This window comes from Calliopsis andreniformis, chromosome 4 (genome assembly GCF_051401765.1).
Source record: "Calliopsis andreniformis isolate RMS-2024a chromosome 4, iyCalAndr_principal, whole genome shotgun sequence".
Lineage (NCBI taxonomy): Eukaryota > Metazoa > Arthropoda > Insecta > Hymenoptera > Andrenidae > Calliopsis > Calliopsis andreniformis.
The window spans coordinates 1,854,986-1,878,622 of record NC_135065.1 but is presented as its reverse complement, the minus strand read 5'-3'; the positions used below and the strand labels follow the sequence as shown (position 1 = coordinate 1,878,622).

Here is a 23,637-nt window from a genome sequence, read left to right as displayed (position 1 = left end):
CGACTCCTTTTTCTCCTTCTACAGTATGATTTTATTTCTGTATGTATTATTTAGATTACATTAACAATCTTGCTTATTTTATCGAATACTGTTTTTAATATAACATAGGATTTTATCAAAATTTTTAACATCTTATGTATAGGGGTGGCTATTGGTGGGAGAAAATTTAATGGGCAATTTTAAATGTTAATATAAGACAAATAAAGACTAAAAAATTGGTAAAATCCTTCTAAAACTTGCGATCGGTAAATCGAATTGCGCAATTGCCAACACAACGCTCATTGCAAAAGTCAAATAATTATGGAGAGCAATGAATCTTCATCTGAATTAAAGTATTGTAAAATTCTACCGCTTCTGTATGAAATGAGTGCTTACTTACGTAAATGGCTATAATAGCCAATGCCTTTTTTATTCATCCCTCAAATTTGTCTCCACCTACAGTCAAATATCTTGTGTACAAATTTATTTCGAAGTTACAAATAGTTTATTTGCGAACAGTTCAGTACATGCAGTTCAGACTTCTTCAGATACATGTATTAAATATAAAAGTATACAAAATTTACTTTTTTATAGTAGAGATCTTACTTGTTATGTATGCTAGTAAAATACTTTAACAAAAAATTACAAATTTGTACGGTATACAGTTGTTTTAACACATTCCGTGCTACGTGTACCACCTAGAGTACACGTTAAACATTCCATTCTATTCCATTCTAGCCGTGTGTATCACCGATGATACACGCTGGCATTTTATAGTATGCTATAAAACACATATTTTATAATGACTTCAAGACTAACAAATTTTTGTTACTATAAAAAAAAGAGACAAAAAATACAATGTAGAACAAAACAAATAAGTTCTCTTAAATATCTTATAATTAAATGGCTAAATATGATTCAAATTGTGTCACTTGCTTTTATTCAAAATAGAAAACGGCTTAAATGGAAAGTCGCGTAAAAAAAGCTCGGCACGGAATGTGTTAATGAACATATGCTTGGCAATGTTGTTCTTTTAACACCATTTTTCCATCGCAACAGCTGCCAAATGAGGTCTTGATTTAGAGGATGACCATCGTAATGCACTTTGACAAGATTCTGCTCTGGAAGGAGTTCTCGATGGTGGCTGAGATTGATTAATTTGCGATTCTTGCGTTTGGTAATTTGTTTCTACTTGTGGACTTTTCTCCTTTGGTGGATTACCTTTGTGATTTCTCTTCGTTGGCTTTTTGGCTATATCATGAAAAGTTGCAGGTGGTGCACTTTCTACAGATTGAAGACTGGATGTACGATGTAAAGACAATCGAAGTGGTTTTTTCAAAGGTATAGGACGTGATTTTATCTCTGGCGAACTAGATATGATCGACGTGTTCGAATTTTCCAAATTTCGCGACTGTAAATCCTAAAATAGTAAAGAGTTCTGTGATACAAGGGCTTTTATTTTTATACAATCTTCCTATTCTTTAAACTTTAGTTTCCAACAAATGTCTTACATTTCAGATTTATCTATTACATTCTATTTTCCTATTTATAAGAAGGAAAAATAATTGTGAGCAAAATAATTTGTACCTAAGTACTCTTTTAAAATTGCTAATAATTAATAATTAAAAATTGTATTATTAGTTACTTAGTAAGTACAGTATTAATATATCGTAATTTAAAAATAGTACTAGAATCAGTGATTTATATACCTGTATCCGATAATAGGTTGGTTCAGAATCAAAGTCTACAGATTGTGCGTGTAACGTATTCTTGCAATTTTCGGACAACTGTTCCATTGCAGATTCAGCACGTATTGGTTTTCTATGTTGTGGTTGTGGTTGCAACTGTGCCTGTCTACAGTTCAAACTGGTAGTTGATCTGGTCAACTGAAATCCTGGTTGCTTTTGTCTATGTTTTGATTTGTAATGATTGCTTGCACCACTATCTGATGAAAAATCAGTTTTCTTTGAGCTCTTTGTGTCCTCTAAACATTTTGAGTGTTCACTATTTTTACTTTTTACCATAGGTAAATTCTGCCGTAGATCTACTGAATCTCTTACATTGAGACTAGGAAGATTTGTAACTAATGCAGTTACTTGTGGTCCTTTTTGAAAAACCTATATAATAAAAATAAAAGCAATATTGAGATAAATTATTTGATTCATGCTTGTCGAGTATCATTGTCATTTCATATTAAATTTTAGTTAGAACTTTTTAAACGTTTAAAAAATGGTTTAGAATTTTTTTGTAAGCTATATACATTTTACAGCAAACATATTCATTGTTGAAAGAAATGAAGTGAATTGTTTTGTAGTTGAAACTGTTATAAATGCTAATTTTATACTTTTTATGTGTTCGGGTAATCGTACATTGTAACATAAATCTAAATGTTGTAAAAAGAAAAAATTAAAATGTTACGCATATACGCAAGTTCAAGAAAAGTATAAGTAATAAATCTATAGGTGCCCCATCGGGTGCTTACAATATGTACAAGGTCTAAACAAAATTTTTTGTCTTAGCTATCACAGATATATTCTACATCTTCGGATCAATGAATTTGAATCTGTTAAAAAAACTTCCCGTAAAATTGATCTTGACCATATCATTGAAGATCCATTTTTTTATTTCGTCGTATTCTAGTCATCAGAAGGAACAGAAGTCTCAGAGGAACCATATGACATAACTCAACCGTTTCCTTGGAAAACGATATCGGAGTAATTCAATACGTTCACTCCCGATCATGCGTTGGTACGTGATGAGGGTCACACTGAAAGTAACCGTGCACGGGTAATCGTACATTGTAAAACGATTCCTTTGAGATTTTTATTCCTTATGAGCATACGACAAAATAAAAAAAAAATTTGATTTAAAAAATGTGGTGAAGCTCGATCTTGTGGAAAGTTTTTTCAACATATTTTCACCGATTGAAAGGTGCAGTATATGTCCATGACAGTCAAAACGAAACATTTTTTTACGCTCTGTAGTTTGTCTGTCTTTTAAATGCCAGCTTTTTTCTTCGAGTTCGGGATATCTTCCTGGCCAATAAAAAATAACTTGGACCGGGTTTATAAAGAGCAATTACTATAAATCATTTTGATCTGAAATATTTTTTGGTATAATTAACCGTCTTGATAAAATTTCAAGTTCTATGTTTAAGCCACTTACCCTGCACACTATAACTGTGCGAAAATTTAACATGCAATTAGAAATTTATTAATAGATTAAATAAGTAATATCTATCGTATTCATTATTTTTTTGCAACTTTACTTCTAGGCTAAAACATAGAACATTCATTTTTGTTTAGATTTATACAATTTGGTTATTAAAAAAACTTGATCACTGAATTTGGAAACACGCTCTGTACGAAAGTTATAATTGCACACGTATTATCTGTGCCGGGTACCTGAACTTGTTCTTGGTGAGTTGGGGAAGGAGTTGCGGGTACCTCGGCTCTGCTTGGTGCCAAAAGATCCCTAACTTGTTCCTCGAGATATCCAATTCTGTGTGTCAGCCTAAGATTATCTGAACGGAGTGTTCGAAGAGCTGCAAGGGATTCACATTTTCGAAGAACTACGATTTGTGCTGCATCGGGTGCAACGGCCAACAATCTTGCCAACTCGCTTCTCCCTGCTCCCACCACTAGCTTTCCATTTACTTCCAAGATCCTAAAGACAATGTTGGAAGATAAGTCTGAGCTGTGCGAGCACAATTATACCTAATTGAATGAAATTTCCGTAAAGACAATGAGAGAAATTTATTCGTTATCAAGTGGTCAAAATAAAAAGCTATGAAAATTAAGTTACATTCTTCCTACAGTCTGAAGAAAATTATTCAACATTGAAATTTTAAATAATGATGAAAATAACTTTAATTCTATGATTAATGAGAATTTCTTCTATTTTACGTCTAACGTATCACTTTAGAGTCTTTTCTATAATCATTAACTTTTATGAATAGCATGCTATATAAATTGTAATATGGCATGAAGCCATGCAGAATTATATTACAGTTAAGCGATACACGTATGTATGTAATATGTGGTAATTTAATTTAGTAAGATTTTAACTATAAAAAGTAGCAAGAAATTACACAAAACAACTTTTTCTTCGAAGTTTAGAATATTTTAATTTGTTTTGTGTATAATTAAACTATTTGCGCAAAATATAAATACTTCAACAGGCACATAACAATTGATATAACAACTAATTTGCTTCGTAAAGTTATAGACAAAATTTCAACTTATTTAATTTATTAAAAGAAAATAATAAAATAGCAACGTATACGTACTGTTTTTAGTGAACTAAGTTGTTTTATTATACTAATTACTCATTTTAAAAGAAAATGTAAGTTGTACTTTAAAAGAAAACTAGGCATGTGATCAGAATTGTATCTTGAATTGAATAAGATTATGTTCTCCAAAAATGGGTAATTTTCATTCAAATAAATGTTGGACGAATCACATATTTTCTTTTAGTACTTTGAATATATCCATTTATATACTAATTGTAGAAATTATATTGATAGGTTGTTATAAAAAATGTGATTTCTGTTAAGCAATAGATAAATACAAGTTTACAAGAAGATTTTGAAAAATCTTTTAGACAGTGTAAAAGGTGAAGGATTTAAAGCAAAGATGCGTGAGCCTTTGACAAATTTTTCCCGCGAACGAACGTGGAAACCAGTGGAAGGTAAAAAGATGAGGTCATACGAAGTCACAGGTGTACAATTAGCGGGGGCACAAGGCGAACTTCCGGCGTTGCTTCACGCTACGGTGGCTTCTTGGGAACCAAATGCCAGAATTACAGTATTGTTCTATAACGATAGTCAAGTTACGAGGTATAACATACGACGTTAAACATGCGTTGAAAACGTTTCTTCTCAGAATTCTTTTCTTTAGTCTTTTCTCCGATTTCGTATTTACTTTCTTATTTGTGCCTTTTCTACCATCAGCGTCTGTCTGTACCTTCTTTGCGCACCTCCTTGTTTTACTCCCTCTTTGTTTATTTGCGTGAGTATAGTAATTTGTTTCGAGCTGATTAACACTTTAAGTAAAAACCTCGTCAGAAGACTTTTAACAAACTCACAGTAAAGTACAATTTCTATTGTTTTCTTTAAAAAAAATTATAGTTCTTCATGTTAAATTAGAAGTATCTTCTGTTAGTTTATTAGGTTCTATTAGAAGCGATTTGTTATAAGTACAAGTCGTAAAAAACTGGAATCACTTAACTCTCTGATAATCTGAAGACTCTGGTCAGGCCTAAATTAAGGGAAGGGGGCGAGAGGCTAAAGCCTTTCTAAAGTATACCTAAGGGACTATACTTGTATTATACTACGTTAGCGAATAAATTGTATATACAATCAGGTGAATGTTCCTCACTGCGGAACGTAGCAGTATTTTTTTTTAGAAAACAAAGTTTAAAAGATGACAGCAGAAAATCATTTTGAAGTTTATAATAGAGACGTAGTAAATTTTGTTAAAACATAGTTTTCCACCAGTTTCTCTGTTCTAATAAAAAAAAGATTTTTCTTCGATTAGTTTAAAAACTAATCTCTTTATCGTAGTTATTATATTATTCTCATCTATTTTCAAACATTTTTTAATTTTTCTTATTTAAAGTTCCGTGAAGGTCAAAGTATTATAGATCACTGAATTCGATCTTAGCTACTATGTCATGATGATAAAAATATGCGATATCAATTAAAAAATCGACGTTTTTGAAATGACGAAAAATATGACCTTAAAAAAATGTTCTGCTTACCATAATATTTCCCACTTCGAATCAAATAATGTTCCTCTTTAATATTTCTCCTATTATCAAAATAAAATGAGATATTCAAGGTGATCAAGCTAATTTGTTCACCTTGTACACTTATTGAACATAATTTTAAATTTTGTGCAATTAATGCAAAAATATAATCGAACCTGTCTCCCCGGCATAGTCCAGAATCTTCAACTGCCCAATCAACGTAGAGACCAGGTGTGTCTTCTCTCGGTCCTGCACCAAAACGAGGGCTTTTTGAATATGCACTAACTTCCACCGCATGAATTGTCACTTGCGTAGAACCAGAAATGCAACTGCCAGTACAAAATACAGTGATTAAATAGTTACCATCTTTTTGTAAAATAATTTTCTAAAATGTATCGTACACGAAACATGATTGCATTTTCATGAATTATTAACTGCACAATCGATCAAAATATACTAAACACCACTACACAAGTACATGTCTAGCTGGATTAACTACACAGAAAACACGAACGTGTGTAATTGATCATTTTCATTTGATCAAATTTATTGGCTTTTTATCCGATTGTACACGGCGACAATGCAGCAGAGAATATGAATATAATTTCGAGAAATTTTTAAATACCGATACTACAGTAACCTAGTATTGGATGATATGTTCTATGTGTATACATGTATATATGTAGTTACGTACCTGAATATCGTATCATTTTTTTGTTTTTCTTGAGTTTCTGCTAATTCTAAAGCAGCTTGAAGGGCTCTGCTTTCTTCACGAAGAGTCAAAAGTTCCAGCTCTTCTCGTCCAAGCCTGTATTCTAATTCGGCTTGCTGAATTCGTACATCAATATTACTGAAACAAATAAATTTCATACATGATTTTATAAATTTTTATAATTATTGACAGTTAGTTATAGTTATTTTGATAGTCCTTTACAATTGTCTTTGAGTGAAAGATGTCTACCCAATTCACTTTTTTGGAAATTCAGTTTGTTAGAAATAAAATTATATATAATATAATATATATAATAAAATATAATAAAATAATATATAATAAAATTATAAAACCGTAATTTAATCTGGTACTTAGTAGATACGCCACTACAGTGTGCAAGAACATGTTCTATATTTAAAAAGAAATACCATCCCTGGAAGAACTTTGATTGTTAATCTCTTGTAAATTACTGCCTGTTGACAGCCAAAACAATTGCATACATATTAGCGCTTTCAACTTGATGTATTTTATCATATATATTGGCGAAGGATCATTGAAAATTGAGGGTAATACTTATTTCCTTTGTTTGGTCTAATTCTTATATCCAAACGGAACGTTTAAGAAATCCATAATTATTATGGATATTGAGAGATCCGTGCTTTCTCAGGTTTATGAGCAAAAATTAGGTTGAAAAACTTTGAGTTTTTAAAAAAAATATATGACTTTCAAACAAATATAAAAACCTTTGAATTCCAGTACAAAAATAAATAAAAAACTGTAACTGATTTAAAACTGTTTTGGAAATGTCACAAGACGAAAAAAAATAGATTCTTATCGAGGAATGATGGATCGCGATCTTTTACCATCATTTTTTGATCACTTTGCTTGAATTTAGCCGTGCTTGTATTCTCATTCGTTTATTAAATGTAAATGTACCTTAATGCATCATCTATTTCACAATTATACAGATTTAATAAAAACTATGTTTCACTCACTCAGTAATATCTAGACGTTCAAGTGCAAGTTTCAAATTTTTAATCGCCAATCGTTTATTATCTGCGTCCCGTCGTAATCTCTGAAGTCTTTCTTCAGTTGCTTTTCTATCGGCTTCTGTTAAGGGTGGTACACCGTTACGTAGTGCTAAGCGATTACTCAGGGTGTTGCACAATTGTCCTTTTAATCTGAAATGTAGTAGTTTTATAGCGGTGAGTATGATAAGGTATATTAAGTATGTTATACATATGCAATATTCTAACACCCTGTACTAGTTTGTAATTGTGTATTTTTTATAAGTAACAGTTCTGATTAAAAAAGAGTATCGGCAAAGATTTTCTGTATTTTTTTTCTTTTTTTGTATCTTATTGCAAAGAATTTATATGTTTTGTTAAATTTCACTTTAAGACACACAGTGCATAATATGTTTCACAGAACAGGTTTCTTATAATTTATTACAAAATGTAGAATAATCAAAATTTCTTACGTTTGTATAATGTTTTCCTTATCACGCAGTGCGATTCGAAGGGCATCTAATTCTTTATAATGGTCTCGATTCCGATAGTCAGCAGGTGATGTAATTCCACCGGAAATGCTTCCACCCTTTTTTCGTCTAGGAGTAGTCGATAAGGAAACTTCTATACTGGCCATCTGTGCAAAGAATAAATGCACACAATTATAATGTCTGTGTGTGTCAATATATTGTATGTATGCATGTATTTATATCGTTCTTATTATCGTTGATATTTATATCTGTAAAATTACGGAGTTCTCTAATTGTTAATTTAACATATAGGTATGTTAATTATCAGGCATTATTATTGTAAAATAAAGGTAGATCGGGCACTATGACATAGAACATTTTGTGCTCCAGTTTGGATTTCATACTACTACCACCCCTTAAAATATCGAAGGCTATATTTGTTACACTCTCTGTATGAATTCATAAATTTAAATGGCGTAATGTTTTTGGAAAGTTCACTTCTTTTTATAGTAATCTTTAATAACTTTAAGGGAGTGTAGGGATTATACACATGTATATCGTAATAGTGATAATATCGTGATAAAATCGCACTTTAAGCATTTATAATTATAATTAAAATTTATAAACAAAGGTTTCATTGCAATTTTTGTTTTATTTTGTTTTTAATGGCCATTCTGCAAATTTAATCCGGGTTAATTCCTTTAGTAACGTAAATTATGTCATTGGTATGGATGTAAGCAGTAATTGTCAATTATACAAATTCCATACATCATGCACTTCAACAATACATTCTTGATCAAAGAGTTTCCAGTTTCATTTAGTGCAATAACTGTGTGTGTTATCATAGCATCTGTACGAATTCACTTTTGTTAGTAATAGATACTTCTATTAATATTTTGGTATAAAATAATATATTGAAACAGAATGCAACAAACATGTAAGCCTATTATTTCCGTAAATTTATAATTAATGACAGTGATTTAACTTTATTTACTAAAACAGCAGGATATGCCGATTTGAATAAGTTTTAAATTGATATTAGATAAGATACATAATAAATAATACTTTCTCATTTTCTCTTTTCTTTGGAGAAAAGTATGTGGAGGTACATAAATACTGACCTTAACTGGGGAACAATTAAAAAGAAGAATTTGATGCAAACGGTTGCATATTTGATATATTTTAGGTGCGTATACAAAGTTATCGAGTATACATGTTTGAAAAAAATAAACAAAATATAATCAAATTCTTTTAGAATAAAAGATTCTAATTCAAATTCTTTTAGAATAAAATCTTTTAGAATAAAATTTCTAAATACAGTGAAACGACGATAACTAAAATTGTAAATTTATTTATTCAACAATTTATGTCATTTACATCCAATACGTCTTTTTTAAGCATACGTGACAACTTGATGAGTGGCTATTGTAAAAGACACATGATGTTACTGAGTAATATAGTTCTTGAAATTTTTGTATAACAGACCTAATGCACTGTAACTTCGATTATCTGAAATATCACAAGATTCAAATTTGAAGCATCCTTTCGATAGTTTGTTTGCTCATCTTTAGTAAACTATCGTTAAATAATTATTCTCATTACATCAAATATCCATAATTTAAGGGAGGTTCTATTGTAATTATGTTTAATTTTCCCTCTTCTTTGTAGCATAAACTGTATAGCACTGGAATTTTTATAGTGTTATTATATATTATACAATGTTATAAATGTACCTAACAAGTTTTAGCTGTAAAGCAGAATTTAAATCCCAACGATACGTAGCATGTGAACGATAATATCGGACTGTAAGGATATCCGGTTCATCATTCCTTTATGCCCAGTTGGTGGTCTGTTGTATCCGAGACATACTATGTACAATAGTCCTATGCCGCATCCTCCTTCATTGTGGTTATAAAAACACAAAGACCTACCTATGCTTTTATAGCGCTACTAGTAGTAATTCAAAAATTCTAAAGATTCACATTTAAATATTGATTGTTAAAATTGATTAATTAAAAAGTAATTAAAATTCGTTATCAACAGGTATAAGTATCTCGAAAAAGAAAATCTTTAGATTTTTTTAACTTAACTTCATATTTATAAACGTTTCTTTTCGTTCAAGCTAAACCCTTGAATTAATGTATGTATAACTTCTTTCGAAAAAGGATCAATTTTCTTCGTTGTTCACAGAAAAATATCTTAGAAGAAATAATGCAGTTCCGTCATAAGTGTTTAAGTTTTGTTATAGAAACAACATATCACACATACGCATGTTATGTTTTAAAAGTAACATAACTCAAAAAACATAACTTTCGAGTTAGGTATGACTATGAAATAGTTTGATAAATATACCTCTATATTCGTTATAAAAAATTTTTTAAATAATCTTCAAATATAAATTACAAGTTTTTGAATAATTATAAAAAAGTAATTTATTACAAATAACACGTAGTTACTCCTCTGACGAATTATTCAAGTAAAATAACCACCAATAGAAGAAAACTATTTTTTATGTCAATGTTACTTATTCAGCAAATAATTTATTCTAAATTTGTAAACAGTCTTTTGCTTTCCCTGAAAAACATACTTTTTTGAGTTATCACTTTCGAAATTCCTATATTTGTGATATGTATACATTTTTACCAACACAAGTATTCATAATAACATTCATGTATACGTTCTTAACTATGTGTAATATATATGAATACATGTACCACTTTATTATAAGCTATAACAATATCTTCTCAAACTTTTCGTGCCAGTTACTTTGCGTTCGTTCATAGGATTATCTCTAGAACCAAGATTCACGATTGTGGGATATAAGATAAAACTGCAGAGTGTAATAGACGTGCAATCTTATTTTACTTTAGCTTAATGGAGTAGATGGTGGGAATAAATAACTGAAAAACCTTATAAATAAATTTCATCTATTAATTACTGAAAATTATAAATAGTATTGCAAAATATTATTGCAAATAGTATCTTGTGTCAGTTTTTATATTACGTACATGACAAATTTTCATGACAGTGCCCGATTTTAATACATAAATACTTAAGCGATGTTATATACTATTTAATTTTCAAAAACTCGAAGGTATTGATCAAGTAATCGTGCTTTATGAAGAATTGTTAAAGATAAATTTATCTAGGTTTTACGGAAACTTTAAGTTTTATTTCTACACCAAATCAGTCTGGAAAATATGTATTTTAAAATAAAAATATTTTAAACTCGAAAATAAGAGTGTAATGCACACAGTTCTGATCATGTATTATGGAGTTTTTTCATTTCCTCTTACATTTTAGTAATTAATGGAAATGTATCGACAGAAATTCTGCTGTCTGCTATTATATCGAGGTAAGCAATTGTTTCTGACAAAATTTGTTGCCACAAATAAAACCACAAAATATTACAAATAACGTAGACAGAATAAGAAAATAAATTCATTTCCTATCATTTTACGAAAATTATTGCACTTGGAAGCCTTAACATTTTTGTGATTACAAATTATTCTAATGAAAGATATATATAATACACTCACATTTAAAGAATTTCATTTCTTGCTGATAAATAAATACTATTATTTTTCTTTAATACAGTTCGTTTCAAAAAGTTTTAAATATCATCTCTTTGCTATAGCAATAACATAACTCGAAATTCATAACTTTCACAGATTTAAGTCATTATCGATATTCAGTGCAAGAGCGATTTATTCTGTATGAATAACTTAAAAACAACAAATTTTTGACGTATATCGTTATTACAGCAAGTGAACAATACATATCTACGTGTATGTATATCCTGGTTTGAAAAAGGTAGTAAAATTATGTAAAGTGTAAAGCATATATACAAGATTCTACAGAGGCACAGTTCCTCGTATGTAGGTGGAAACAAAACAACAAAAGAGTATCTGAGTTCAAGGTTTTCGTTTGAACTCGTGAAAGCCTGCTTTTCATGGGCATAGCTTTTATAAGAATTACAATGCTGAAGGTTAAATTGTTCTTCCTTTTAATGTTGTAGATTTACAAATGTTGGAGACTTAATATTAAAATTGAAGATTCAATAATGAAATCAGTTATCAAAAGGATGCTTCAAGTTTAACATTCATGTAAAGCTGATTAAGGTCGAAGTTCTACTATACAGGGTGTTTAACAAAAAGATTCAGGACTTTAAGGGTTTATAGTATTCACTGAGAGGAGTAAAAAATGTCTAATCAACATAAATAAGTCCTACAATCAATCCTTTCGATGTAAAATCGACTTTTATTATTTACAGTAACTGCTCATGAAAAGTTCAGAGAACCGATGAATAGTAGATAATCACAGCCTTTGAAATACTTCGGGTGCTCGTTCCTAGATGCTCTTCCTCCATCCTCAAAACACGTTCTTCCTTATGAATCGTAGAAACCGATCGTGGTCGCCCGGAGGTAAGAGGTATGACGTGCAAGAACCAATCTCGCATAATCGTTGGTGAATCTTTTTGAACAGTTTACAAGATGGAGTACAGCGATTGGGATATTTTTCTGTATACAAACTGCAGTCTACTGATGTGTCCTCATTGAATAATACGTGGTCATTGTTAACGACACGACAGTAACGTTTTACTTTTCCACGCTCAATACTAAACGAACACTGAAAATTTATACTACGTTTGTATTTATGAAGTATACTTTGTTGATATTACTAATAATCTTATGTAGACAACCTTGAACCAATATATCTACTTATGAATCAATGTTTCTGGTTACATTCAATACGTAAGGAAGAAACTCACTCACGATATTGAATATAATATTTGTTAATAAAAGTCAATTTTATATCGAAAGGACTGATTGTAGAATTTATGTTGATTAGACATTTCTTACCCCTATCGATGAATAGGTACTATAAACTTTTTAAAGTCTTATACTCTTTTTTTTAAACACCCTGTATATTCAAATGAGACGAGCATACAAGCTATGGTAAAACTAATATTCTTTCTTCTGTAAAATAATGTTTCTATAACTGTCACACTGTGTACAAACAACAGTATTATCGTGCTGTAAAATCAAATTGCTGCTGGTAATCCTTTATACATGTTTATTAATTTACTCTATGATTAAAGTTAAGTATTATTGGCCATTCATTTTATTTTCAATGAATCGTAAATTGGTTTTACTTCTGTATCCGATTCCGACTCAGATCATCACGTCATTACCACCTATTTGTAATCGGTTTTTCAACAGCTTCGGTGGTGCAATTGGTTAGCACGTGATACTTATCGTTAATTGCTTTTTTTCAGCACCTCTTCTTTTTATAAATCATAGTAATAATATTCAAGTTCATCAAGATTGTCCATATTAAACTGTTTTCGTCAGTAAATAAAGCTCATTTTCATGTTGCCTTCCAGTAAACGTAGTCTTTTGCCAATGTTAACTGTTGTTTCTTATGTTATGTTGTTAGCAGGGGTTTTGCTTCTACTTCAATTCTTGAATAAACTTACACTGCGAAAGATCATGACGAACACTTTGGATGTTTGCTGTTTCCCCTGCTTCTCAAGCAATTTTGCCTGTTGTTAATCTTGAGTTTAAGGTAATTCGTATAATGATCTGCTTTTCCTGCTGTGATTACGTTGATGTCCTTCGATAACTCTGCTTTTTCCTTAATTTGTAGAGACTTTTAAAAAATTATATATTTCCTTATGGTTTCTTTTTACAATCTGTGAAATTTTAGAAACAGTTAGGTTGTTATTCTATGGTTCATTGAGTCTTACAATCTCGGTTTCACTCGATTTATTTTCACTTAATTCAGGCCACTTCGATCCTTGCTCGTTTACGAGAGTACACTTGTCAATTGCTTGACAGATCACAAGCTACTGAATAATTTCAAAACAAGATTCAAGTATGCTATCATTTCACTTTAGTATTTAGTATAAATATTAGTGAGAACAATCATACTTCATGACAGACTCCTTCTTCCTGTGTCATAATAGTTATATGCTCTTTGGTTCATTCAGAAATGGTCAGTGGTTTGAGAAATAAAAAATAAGCACACATCTGTTATTCTTTTACCCTGGGCTATATATTCAACATCGTACAAAGTTCAGATGAAATGTAACAAAAAGATTTTTGACCAGTTCACTAATAATCATGTAAGTGTATACTAACAATAAGACTTTAACACCTTCCTTGTTTATATGGGAAACGAAAGTGATCACCATTAAAAGATGATCATAAATAAGACGATTAATCTGTATAAGACGTATATACAGGAAGCGAAAATTTAGTGGGAAATTTGCATGCAGAAGACCCAAAGTTCAGAGATAACAGAGATTCTGTTATATCCCATTAAAATTCCTCGACATCATCGTCATGCACAGAGTTCTTGCTTGTAGATATTATGTCTTTACACCTATGTATCTTGGAATAATTAGCATACTGCGCTACAAGGCGATTAAGAATATCTTCCAAAGACAGCAGATAAGAATACAATTTTACGATGTTTCTTCTTTATCTGTATACATACATACTTACGTATTACATACATACGTATACATACATACTTCCGATAGTGAATTTTTTATTCAATTATACTTAAATACAATTCTACTCAATATCTACAAATAATGTATGTACTTAAATAAATACATATATAAAATATTATTTATTTATGTATATAAATATCATACGCCAATATGTAATTCTAAATTTTATTTATTAAAGAGGAAGTAACAAGAGTCGATATTAAAAGAAGTGTATCCCAGTTTATCACTTCTGTAAATCTCTTTATCCCTCCTGTAAGATTAGAATCTGTTTACTTTCAATTTTCCTTTCGTACGTAGTCCATTCAGCTTATTGGGGAACAGTACCATTTAAAGTATTCAGAAAAGCACTTCGATACGAAAAGAATGATTTAACATAGATATAATGTTAAAAAATACAAAGGAAGCTTCTTTCTAAGTAGGAGTAAATAAAAAACACTTCAGTTGAAACATATAAGTGCAATTAAAAAAGCAAAGTTAGGTTAAGTCAAATAGTTACGTTCGAAATGCTTTGTTTAAAACAAAATGTTCCAAGGGTGAAGTTTTTGACATGGTAAGAGGACAAAACCCTGCCTCGTGTACTGCCATGCCGTTCAAACAGCAAGGGGCACTGACTTCTGGATATGCAATCTTGCCGGTTAAATCTGTCTGAGCCTTTAGACCCAAAGGCGTACTGTGTCCTAAGTTTTGCTTAAGTGTGTTTTCAAAATATTTTTTCTAAAATATTATGTCCCTATTCTTCCTATAATTTTACATTTTTACTTGAAAAAAATGAATACACATATCCACTTGAATAAGAAAAATAAAATTATTGTAAGTTTTCTTATTAAAATCGATATAACTTTTATAGATACAAAAATTTCTTTTATTTTTTATGTAAAACATATTATATCTGTATTATACTTGTAGAATGCTCGTTCGAGATTCATTGAATTTGTAACTTGTATAAAACAACTCTTAAAGATCAATACAAATAACGTAAACTAAAATTCTCTTTATGATCAAATATCGATCGCATTAAAGTCAGTCTTACCTCCTAATAAGGATATATCTTCTTAACATTAATGTACCTTCCCTGAGCCGACATTCTTCTTCATTACTCATATTAACTGTTTTCTGCTTCCTTTACCTTCTTTATTTTCTTTCTACTTTTGCTTTTACAATGACTTAATGTATTTAAGTTTATACTTAAATATATTTATATATAGGTAGATTCAGTTAGTATTTTAGAATTTTTAGAGTAATCGAAAATTTTTCAACGACTCTGATAATACATATTAATTAATTCAAAAACCAACACCGATACTGGCACCTAATTAGTAGCAACAATTAAGCTTGAAACATCTACCAATAAAAAAATATTACCGCTGACACTGAAGGTTATTTTATTGTATGTTCTTTCTAACGAAAATACAGTAAGAAATCAAAGTCACAGAAAAAATGAAAAATACATGCAAAAACAATTTTATACATATATATAGGGTGGTTTCTATATACGTTAATACGGTTATAAAAATATTAGATAAGTATTGATCAAATAAAAAAATGTGTTATAAAGAAGGGTTCGATTTGCTTCCGTCTTGAAATAATATGTTTTACATTTAGCAATATGATATCCTTAAACCAATCATGTGGATCTTGATGTTTTTTTGTATGTAAGCTACACCTTTAAGCCTCTTTAATCTGACAACAGATTTTATCATACACAGGCACATTTTGACACTTTCTCAACTCGCTTTTATAACTGACGATATTATTTGTTCTTGGGATAATCTTAACTTCGTACATAATCGAAGATCTTTTTGCTTTTAAGATCTTACGTGAACAAACCTGACTCATACTTTTCAGTTGTCCGAGATCTGTGACGTAAAAATAAGATTTACATATTTTTTTAACGATAAAGAATCAGTTGAGCTATACAGTGAAGGTAGTTGCTCTACTAAAGTAAGCATGTCAGATTTTCTAAGTGTTGTAATATTATTATTAAATTGTAGAAAGTGCAATAAAATCAATTTAGTCTGTTTTGTCCTATTACTGCTTCCTATTAAATTTTTCACTATAAAATTCTGCGATAATTGGTATGTTGTGCAGACGTTTTAATTTTAGGATATTATCTAGTATTAAGAAAACTCTCTCTAAATATTTTAATATCTATAAAGGAGATCTTGTAAAATAGTCGAAAGAAGATTGGAAGTTGTACACGTAATACGGTCTTGATTGATATTACTATCAAAAGTTAATATAAAGATTATATATATATTATAGTGAGGATTCATACAACATAGTTGTAATACTAATTTATATTTTAAATAAAATATTTGTCATTTAATATTATTTCATAATCAGTAATACGTACACTATAATAATCAGTGTTGATACCAATATGAGCGAACTGTAATTACCTATAATAATAGTGTATTAAAGAACACTACAACAGAACACCTTCTGTACGTGTGCTCTTCATTTAACATTTCTTTCTATCTGAAATAATTCTCCCATTATTTGTGAAAATAATTAGTATTAAAATGTTGCAAAAAATTGATAGTTATATTTTCATTTATTTCAACTTTTATCAGTTCATTCCACTGATACATAAACAGAGTTTTCGAGGATGCTGCGCCAATGCATATCCGTGTGGACTTGGGGCAGTTTTAATAGTACCTGCGCGGGTATGGTCTCAGGACCCCAAACGAAACACAGTTCGGCTCATGCATCTGCATATAAATCACTGGTTGGACAGCCTTAAGACGCCATGGACTATAGCAGACCCGCCGATAAACACGAAAGATCGCCCTCGGTTTCGTTCGATATATAATATAATACATATTGTACGTATATAATAAGCGCGTGTGAGTATGCACGCGCGCATTTATGTAAAATTGCTACACGACTATCTTAGTTATAGACACCTTTGATTATAGTATGCCCATTGTCCATCAGTTCCTCATTTCTCCAATGGAAACGTGATAACGCAATGTAATTTATAACATTTTTGTTTATATAAAACTATTCTGGAAAGATATCTACTCGCAAAGTCTACGAATCAGTTTTTCAAGTATTGTTTCCTTGAACTTTAAGAACATTCCGAATTATAAAAATTTGATACTTTCAAGAGAATAGCTGACTTATTTCAGTTTTTCTTTTTATAGCTCTAGTGCCACTAAGAGACCAGTTAAGAGACAATTGTTGGAGTTAAAGTAAATGATAAATTCTAGTAAAAACAGACTGCCAGAGATTTAAAAAAAGTTTTTTTAAAATGTTAAAAATAGATTTAATTTAAAATTTAAGTTTTGTTTATCTGAAATTATATACATATATTATTACAACAGTTTCACCGAAATATTGAGAAATATTTCCACGTACGTATGTAAATCATCACAGTACATCAATTATAAAATTATCTACACGTTTTTCGTAAGTATATACATATGTAAGTCTTAGTACACATGTGTAGAAAAGTACTCATTTGTATTTATTAAAAAATAATGAAAAATATTCATCAGCTCAAGAACTAAAGACAGTCTGCACAATCTGAATATAAAAATATAGGTATCTTGTATTAAACACATACTTGTGCCCTAATTTTCTGTTACTTTAGAGAACTCAATTACAATTCTCACGTTACTGGAAACTTTATTAATAAATAACAGCGAATAGATTTTCTCGTCGAAAAGGTTCCCTTCAAATGTTAGAACCAGTCTTTGACGTTCTAGGTATCGATAAGGTATTATGTATCTATAATAACTTTAGATTGTGAAAGCTTGTAAGGTAACAGGTTTGGTTCTATACTTTGCCTATGATAGCACATATTGATTAAATCTATATATTTTCTTTATTACCTTTGCCTCCAAAGTTTCCAATTGCGCCATTCTAGGTTCCAAAAGTTGCTGTTGCGAGCCGGTACCAGTATGCAGAGCAGTCTAAAATGAAACAATAAGGCAAGTTATAAGTTTGTTTACGTCTGATCACAAAGCGTTTTCACATGTACACATAAACATTATAATAAAAGTTTCACGAGATGAGAAAGTTACGTAACATTTTTGTAAAATTGAGTGTTCTTAGTAAACAAAAATGGTATATGATGATCTTTGACATATATAGTATCTTATTTCATTTTTCCCTGTAGGAGTTGAGAGATTAGGATAAATAATAAATAATGTAAACTAGTTAATTAATTAATAACACTTATCCTGTATACAGGATGTCTCCAAACATATGAAACATTTTGACGGGGAAGTTTCTAGACATTCAAATAATGAGAGAAGTTCATGTGCGCTTAGTTTTTTATTTATACGCTATTTTATAACGTACGATGAAATACTCCCTTTAAGATCCATAATCATGCTCCACTCAACAGTAAGGCCAAATAGTTTTGGGCTTAGCACAACGAAGCCCAAGTCGCAAGTGCGTGCGCTCGAATTTGCCCGCAAGCGCTCGACTCTGACTTCGGCAACAGAGTGGGAGCAACTAAAATGGTGTATTTGTCAAGGCCAGATTAAGTTTTTGTGAGTCTTAGAGCTCGGGTGATGCTATAGCAAAATATTTCCTACTTTTTGAAAGGATTTAATAAAGGATTTTCAATCTTTGTGTCAAAGTAAACTCCAGAACTTCACAGTAAATATGACTTTTGCAGAAAACCATTAATAAATTACAAGTAACTTTTTTTATGTATTTGCAATTTATTTTAGTGTGTGAAAAATTGTGATACCTTAAAGAGCGAGACTCATGCTATAGCCCCCTTCTAGCTAATCCCCTTCCCCTCCCTTCAATTCAGGCTTAGTGTTTGTGCATGCAATGCACTACCGCATCTGGAAAGATGCCACTTGTTCTGTCATGTAATGCTTAATGGACAGGTCCAGATTATTTCAAATTCACTGTCAAACTTGATTGCTTACGAGAAATTTATAATATTCATACCCATGGTCTTTTTTACACAACTCTTTTTCCATTCGAATTAAAAGTATTATTTTTCCTATATTTATATAGTATAGTATTTATATCGTAAATACTTCTTGATATCATTATGGAATACAATTTACCTAATAATAATAATAAAGATACTGAGTGGGTCATAGGTGACCTACACGCCTTGGAGAATAAATCACATAAAACTGGCTTGGCATTAAATGCATTCATTTATTGAATAATCTACCACAAGTTTTTGTATAACTTTTTCCATGTTAATTAAAAAAAATTGAACTGTATATGAATTTCAATCACTTGGCGTAAGTTTTATGTTTTATACAAAGTTATATATATTTTCATTGGGTCCTTTATGTTCACTAGTGTATGCTTGTAGTTGTAACACAGAACGTCTTTACATTCGCAAAGTTCATTCTTCGAGGAGCAGAAACTCTTCTGGAGAGCCGCTACAAGCGAGTTCGCTCGCTCGCGATCCCAGACATTGCCTGGCGCCCGCGGGCATCTCTGCCCCTTAGTGGGCATCCCTGGCTCCTAACAGGACCTTAAAGGGGGTAGCATGCTGTACAGGTAAGTGATGGACCAGTGCCTTATGCGGTATAAAATAGTTAAAATAGCTAAACAAAGAAACTACACGTTTCCGGATATATGAACACTTTTGATGTATCTGGTGTATACTTAAAAAACACTGCACATGTTCAGAACTACCCTGTATACTTAAAAGAATGCAAGCAATCATTAGTTTTAAATGATATTCCATATAATATTGAATACTTTTGTTTTATATTATTAAATTAGATTAACATTTATTTTTTTGCAATTTTCTTAATACTTAAGTTTTGTTCGAATGCTCTTGTCTTTTATATGATTATTTATTGCTTTAAAGTATATATTTTACATTAAACTCTGTTATTTAAAAGAAACTAGAATGTATTGTAAACGTATAGGTAATATGACCTTATATTATTTATTAGTAAAATATATAATAAGTTTCTATGTAAAGAAATCTGTAGTCAGATGGCAAAACTCGATATGTCATTTTTTTTTTCAAAATCCAGATATGCATCTACTCTTTCAAGTATTTCTAGATAAGATCTATCAATTGGCAAAAGACGATACCTACATACCACGTAATTTAGAAAAAGGTAAGGAGGCAATTCATGATATGTGTGTTTATTTACTGATTTACCTAATTTCAAAATTGCTGTACTGAAGAATTAAAAAAATTAGGGCATAGGCAGATTTTGCCATCTTATTACAGAAATAGTGATGGTCATTATCTCCGTGCATTGGAAACTCGATGATTCGATGGAAAAGAAGGTACCGATTTTTGCTGATATAATAGGTACAAGATTTACTGCATAAAAACTAAAAATATTGCAAAAGTGGCATACACCAGCTCGAAAGTGCTATCCTTCAGACATTTGGAGTATCTTTCGTGGTATCTTAAATGACTAATCTTTGGATTAATCACCTAGGGATGAACCTTGAAACGGTTGGTCAAACCCTTAAACTATGTGTTTTCGACTTGGTGGATGTTTCTTTTGAACAGTGACTCATTTATTTCCACGTAACTTTTGGAATTGATAATTTCAAATATTCGCGCTGTTAAGGTTCGTGTCTGTTGCGAAGGATGTGTGCGAATGTGGCACGGGGATACACGCAGTTGCATAATAATCCGAGATGAGTGAAGATCGCAAAAGTTTTGTTTCATATTATTTGTTTAACAAGTATTACTGTATATCCAAAGAAATATATTTTATGTTTTTTTATTTAAGTCATGTGGTCCACATTCACGCCTGCTGAACCTGAATTAAGTGTTAAAGCGTAAAAATAAAATCCAACAATAACAACGTCATTTCCACTTTGATAATCAACTACATGCAAGCGATATACGTATTTTTTGTTAGTATGTAATTTAGTGTAGGAGGTTAAACAAACAATTTTGATCCAATAAAAATGTATCACACTCATTTAAAATTTAAAAATGTTAATGCTTTACATAAGAAACTTTGTAATTTATAAAAAGTATACACAAAACGTTTATAATAATTTTGTAAAATTTATGAAAGTTACCAGAGAGACGGACCGTTGTTGGAGCTTGAATCCTAAGTCTTCTTTATCGTCGCCACAGTCAGTCGTATAGATTAGCTCACTTTTCTTCGATCGCCTGCAAGTAATTTCTTTTAACATGTTTCATAGGTGAACGATAAAAATACATACTACGCGTAACATGAAAAGTTATAATTTATGAATTATAAAGTTAGAGTAAAATTTACTTTTAGTTTATATTCCTTAAAATATACATATTATAGCGTTGCCATTAAATTACTGATACTTTTATTGAATTTAACGAAATATAACTACGCAACAAGTGATTAGTTACAATACATATATACAAGTATATATGTACAAGTTACAATACATATACGTGTATAGTATATAATAAATAAAATCTGACAAAGCTAGGTTTAAGATTTTCAGTACTTTAATTCTATTCTTCTATCGGTAACCTGAGTCACTTACGATCCGGTCCACTTTTGTTTTTCAAGTTTTTCCTGCCTTCTTTAGAAAAATTAGAATAATGTGCAGCAATTAAAACTATTGGACAATATTATAGAAATTTGAAAGAATATTTAAGAATTTTCTTTAAATTTGTTAATATACGGGAATATAATAAAATCTCCATGAAAAATCTCTGTTTAAAGAAGATTGTGATAAAGAGATCACTTTATATGATTCTGTATTAATAAAGGAAAGCACATAAGGGTCTTATTGACTTTAATGAATTCAGTAAAATAATAGGACTATAATTACAATAAATATAATCATAACTGTAGTTGTAACTATTGAGTTAATTTAAAAAAAGGTATCTATAGAGTTTGGAAAAATTACGTGATCCAGCATATTTTGCAAGTAGGAGAATACCTTACTAAACAGCCGCAGTAGTGCAGCGGCGAGCGTGGACATCTCGTTTAATATTTTTATGAATGATATTTACAGAGTTTTGGCCTAATGTCGAGCAGCATAGATAATGAGGAGAAATATTAACGTGGTGTAACTGTGTTTTGTACGTGTGAGTGTACGATATAGGGAATGATGAATTATGTATTATAGATTCCTATGAGTTTAATAGTTATCCAAGTATATCAGACTACGCATCTTTTCCTTAAAAGTACCAATTTTTCTCAAAATGAATTCAATATTTGCAGCTATGCAACCTGAGCTATGCAGCTATGTAGTTACAATTCAAGTGTTCTTGTGGAGAATAGCGTAAGTTCTAAAATTAAAGAATTTCGTTTTTTGTTTAAAAGAAAAAATGTATGTGCCACACAGAACATGTTTTTAATAAAGAACAAAATTTTCCAGTATTGGTACTTACAGTACGTTTTACAAAAATTGTTTAATTATGGTTGCTATTATTGCAATTATAGACCTACTACTGTATTAAATTTAACTGAAATTGATGATGGTCATATGTGAATCTTCTCCTGTAAGAGATAAGACAATAAAATGGGATGTGAAAATTTATTGACAACAGTACCTAAGGACCTTTCTATTCCGATTCAGCGGCTGATGTACAGCGAGCACGGGGGAATCACTGTGACACCGGCTTTCGTTCATAGCTGCAACAGCAACATTGCAATCTGCATTGACTACTGTAATGACGCCTAGAACAGAAAGAAATAATCTTTTTTTAGGTCTCCCAGCATCGATGAATATTTCTTAGAACGAATTAAATATACAGTAGTGATCATAAATTTACGACCACTTGGCGAAAACGTTGTCAATCTTTGGACTATTGTAACTTCATGAAAAAAAGTCATACAATAATCATCCTAAGCTAATTTTAAAGATTGAACGTTCTACTTTCACATATCTAAGTTGAATTTTTTCGAAAATCCTTTTAAACTAAGAAGCGACTAAAAAAGTGAAGATAGTTTTACTTTAAAAAGTTATTCAAATTCAAACAGCTGTCGAAAATTTTTTAAATTTTTCACGCGACTAAAATCACCATCAGTTTGAAGATTAAAGCCTTCTCTTTACAACTTTCTCCTGAAAATTAATGCACGATTTTTTTTCGCTGTTTCATTCCTATTAAAAAAAGCGTGTCAACCTTAAATTAGACGTTTTCGGCTGATTTTAGCTATTTTAAACTTTGTCACACCTGCTTCAATTGGAATGAAACTCCAAAAAAAAAATATTATGTACAAATTTTTAGGAGAGCATTATAAAGAAGAGACTTTAGTCTTCAAATTGATGGTGATTTTAGTTACGTGAAAA

General features: G+C 30.5%; 1 protein-coding gene across 1 annotated transcript; it reads right to left on the bottom strand.

The window, feature by feature from the left end:
* Positions 1 to 471: 471 nt before the first annotated feature.
* On the bottom strand, positions 472 to 22,977 carry Sprt (PDZ domain-containing protein sprite). The gene is made up of 10 exons (XM_076376520.1): positions 22,898 to 22,977; positions 21,430 to 21,523; positions 18,273 to 18,353; positions 7,920 to 8,083; positions 7,435 to 7,620; positions 6,422 to 6,577; positions 5,904 to 6,056; positions 3,384 to 3,645; positions 1,689 to 2,096; positions 472 to 1,399 (listed from the first exon to the last, which is right to left on the bottom strand). Exons 1-10 carry the CDS (start codon positions 22,975 to 22,977, stop codon positions 1,013 to 1,015), a joined length of 1,971 nt encoding a protein of 656 aa, XP_076232635.1. The 3' UTR covers positions 472 to 1,012.
* Positions 22,978 to 23,637: the final 660 nt, after the last annotated feature.